Genomic DNA, 2,919 nt, shown 5'->3' on the forward strand with positions numbered 1-2,919 from the left:
TTATTACATTTTGAAAATGGTAAATAAAGATATTCAAAATTATATCGAAGCATGCAGAGTAATATTGATACTGTGTAATCAATGACGTTCTTTAAGAGGAACGCCGAACATGAAATCTCTATTCGAAGTATTTTCTTTTTCCCTGCAATTATTTTCCATAGTAAAGAAAAAATGTAAGACTCTTAAATTAGATTTTTTATAGAGAAAAAGATAGTAAAATTAATAGTAAGTTGTGTAATATAACTTTTGCTTATCTTATAAAGATTCGAATCAATTCTTCGTACATCCCTTTATCAATGCGCTCTTGAGATTTAAAAAACTACAAATACATGACGAAATGTCATATTATAAAAGAAATACATTCAGAACACTTGACTCGTTTGAATATAATATGGTTTATTGCGACACAAATAATATTTGGAGAATGGAGATACTTTGTTTTAGTCTAGATTTGGTAGAACAACAATTATGACTTGTTTCTGAATTACCTGGATTTCTGGTAAATAAGGAAAACAATGGACTTAGTAAATATATATGGTTTTATTTACATAAACCACAAATAGCAGTTAAATTCATGCATTCAAAAATAATCTAGAGTAAATATATTCTTAAATGAATTAAATAAAAACCTCTTCATCCTTTGAGATATTATTTTTCTTTTCACCATGTTTCAAAGTTGTGTTTTATCTGTTATCACTGTGGAGCTCCAACCGATGGAGTAAATTTTTAAACGTTTGACCTGTTTCATTGAGGATGATAAAAATGTTACTGAAAGAGTGATGAAAGTGCAAGAATTTTTTTATACGTATTAAGGAAAAGATAAATACACCTTATTGTCGAGTTTGCCGATGGATGAAATACTTTGTTCATCCTTCCATGTGTTCCATTTATCTTCAAAGTCTGTTATCTAAAATTTATTGCATAAGAATAGTGAGAATAACTATCACCCCATTTATATCTAACATAAAAGCATAAAATAAATGATTAAGTATAACTTACTTTCATCTCGAAGCAAGTTTCAACATTCTTTCGTCTCAACTCCTTACATAATTGAAAGATTTCACCGTGTTCTAGTTTGGTTGTATATTAAAGCAAAAGAAAATTATATTTAGTTATTATCTATGATATAAATAATACAATATAAGCTTGGTATGTCATGTAACCAAAATGGGAATCAATATGTGAGCAATTTTTTCAATGTACTTAATAAATACCTGCGGGTGCGATAAAAGAATTTGTTTGTAGACTACATTTTTTGTGTAGTCACCATCTTCTCCTTTCAATTTTCCTTCCCTGGTTAAAACTCTTGTTGTAGTATGTGAAACACCCCTGGATAAAGCCACATATAACTGTCCATGACTAAAAACATATCGTGGAAGATATATTCCAACATTTGGAATGGTTTGTCCTTGTGATTTATTTATTGTAATTGCAAAACTTAGTCGCACAGGAAACTGCTTTCTACTAAGGACAAAATGCAGTCCATCACTTGCAGATGTTTTTATTTTAATTCTAGACAAAAAAGCACGTTTTCCTGCGTTGCTTCCTGTTAAGATTTCCACATCCAACATATTCATAAATAAACCACGACATAATAACCGGGTGCCATTACACAATCCATATCTAGGATCTAGATTTCGTAACAACATCCATGGTGCACCCTTTTTTTATCTTTAGAATATGTGGTGGCAAACTACCTTGTGCAATTGATTTTAAGAATTCTTGCTGGTATAAATTATGATTATCTCCTTCAACCCCGTCAAACAATAACAAATCATGTTCTTCTCTTGGAAACTGATCGATAAACATATCACTCAATTTCTGGACATCATCATTTGTTGGTGTCAAAATAGCTCTTTGTACCATATATGGGGCATCCCAACCATGCAATTCTAAATTAGGAAAAATATGTTGGATAAGTACTTGTATGGAATGTTCACCTTCCCATGGGATTGCAATATGTAAAGGTAACCTCACCATGTCATCTGGTTTGGTAGGTTTAACACCATCACCAATACGAATAAGAAATTCTGCAAACTCTTGATCATGCAATATGGTTAGAATTATGTTGAAGGGAAAGCATCTACCCAAAGAATTATAGGGAGAAGCTGTGTCGACTGCGACATATATCCTGAATAGATGTACGATGAAGAAGATAAAAGGAATCACGTCAGAAGAATGTTGGTCTGGTGTCAAGCCTATCTTGAGTCATCGGAAGGTGTTTGGATATATAGCACATAGACATGTGCCAGATCAGCTGAGAAGAAAACTTGATGATAAGTCGAGTTAGATGATCCTGATAGGATATCATTTGACTGGAGGATACAAGTTGTTTGACCCAATGAATAAGCAAGTGGTGATCAATAGAGACGTGATCATATATGAGCTTAAGGAGTAAGATTGGAATGAGAATATCAAGAAAGATTCAGTGAGAATCTTTTGTGATGAACCAGCTAGTGAAGTCGAAAGAGAAGTTCGACAGGAAGAAGTCAGAGGTGAAGCAGACCCAAGCAGACCTTAAAGAACAAGACATATGCCTGCAAGGTTGCAAGAATGTGTGATTACATCATATGATGTGGTCAATGAAGAAGGTGAGCTGGTACACTATGATTTCTACACAGATGTCGAACCAGTCAATGTAGCTGAGGCATTCAAAAAATTCGAAATGGATGAAAGTAATGAACAAAGAGCTGAAGTCAATCGAAGTCAACAAGACTTGGTCACTTGTCGAATTGCCCCAAGACAAGAAGGAAATCGATGTGAAATGGGTATACAAGGTGAAGTTGAATCCCAAAGGAGAAGTAACTTGACACAAGGAGAGACTTGTGGCGAAAGGATTTCTTCAGAAAGAAGGAATCAACTTCGATGAAGTTTTTACACCTGTTGCTAGGATCGAAATAATCAGGTTGGTTGTTGGTC

General features: G+C 33.6%; 1 protein-coding gene across 1 annotated transcript; it reads right to left on the reverse strand.

The window, feature by feature from the left end:
* Window positions 1–250: 250 nt before the first annotated feature.
* On the reverse strand, window positions 251–1,866 carry LOC127104358 (ATP-dependent DNA helicase PIF1-like). Its single transcript, XM_051041538.1, has 4 exons — window positions 1,661–1,866; window positions 1,215–1,575; window positions 830–907; window positions 251–319 (listed from the first exon to the last, which is right to left on the reverse strand). Exons 1-4 carry the CDS (start codon window positions 1,864–1,866, stop codon window positions 251–253), a joined length of 714 nt encoding a protein of 237 aa, XP_050897495.1.
* Between the last annotated feature and the right edge of the window lie 1,053 nt (window positions 1,867–2,919).

This window comes from Lathyrus oleraceus, chromosome 7 (genome assembly GCF_024323335.1).
Source record: "Lathyrus oleraceus cultivar Zhongwan6 chromosome 7, CAAS_Psat_ZW6_1.0, whole genome shotgun sequence".
Taxonomy (NCBI): Eukaryota; Viridiplantae; Streptophyta; class Magnoliopsida; order Fabales; family Fabaceae; genus Lathyrus; species Lathyrus oleraceus.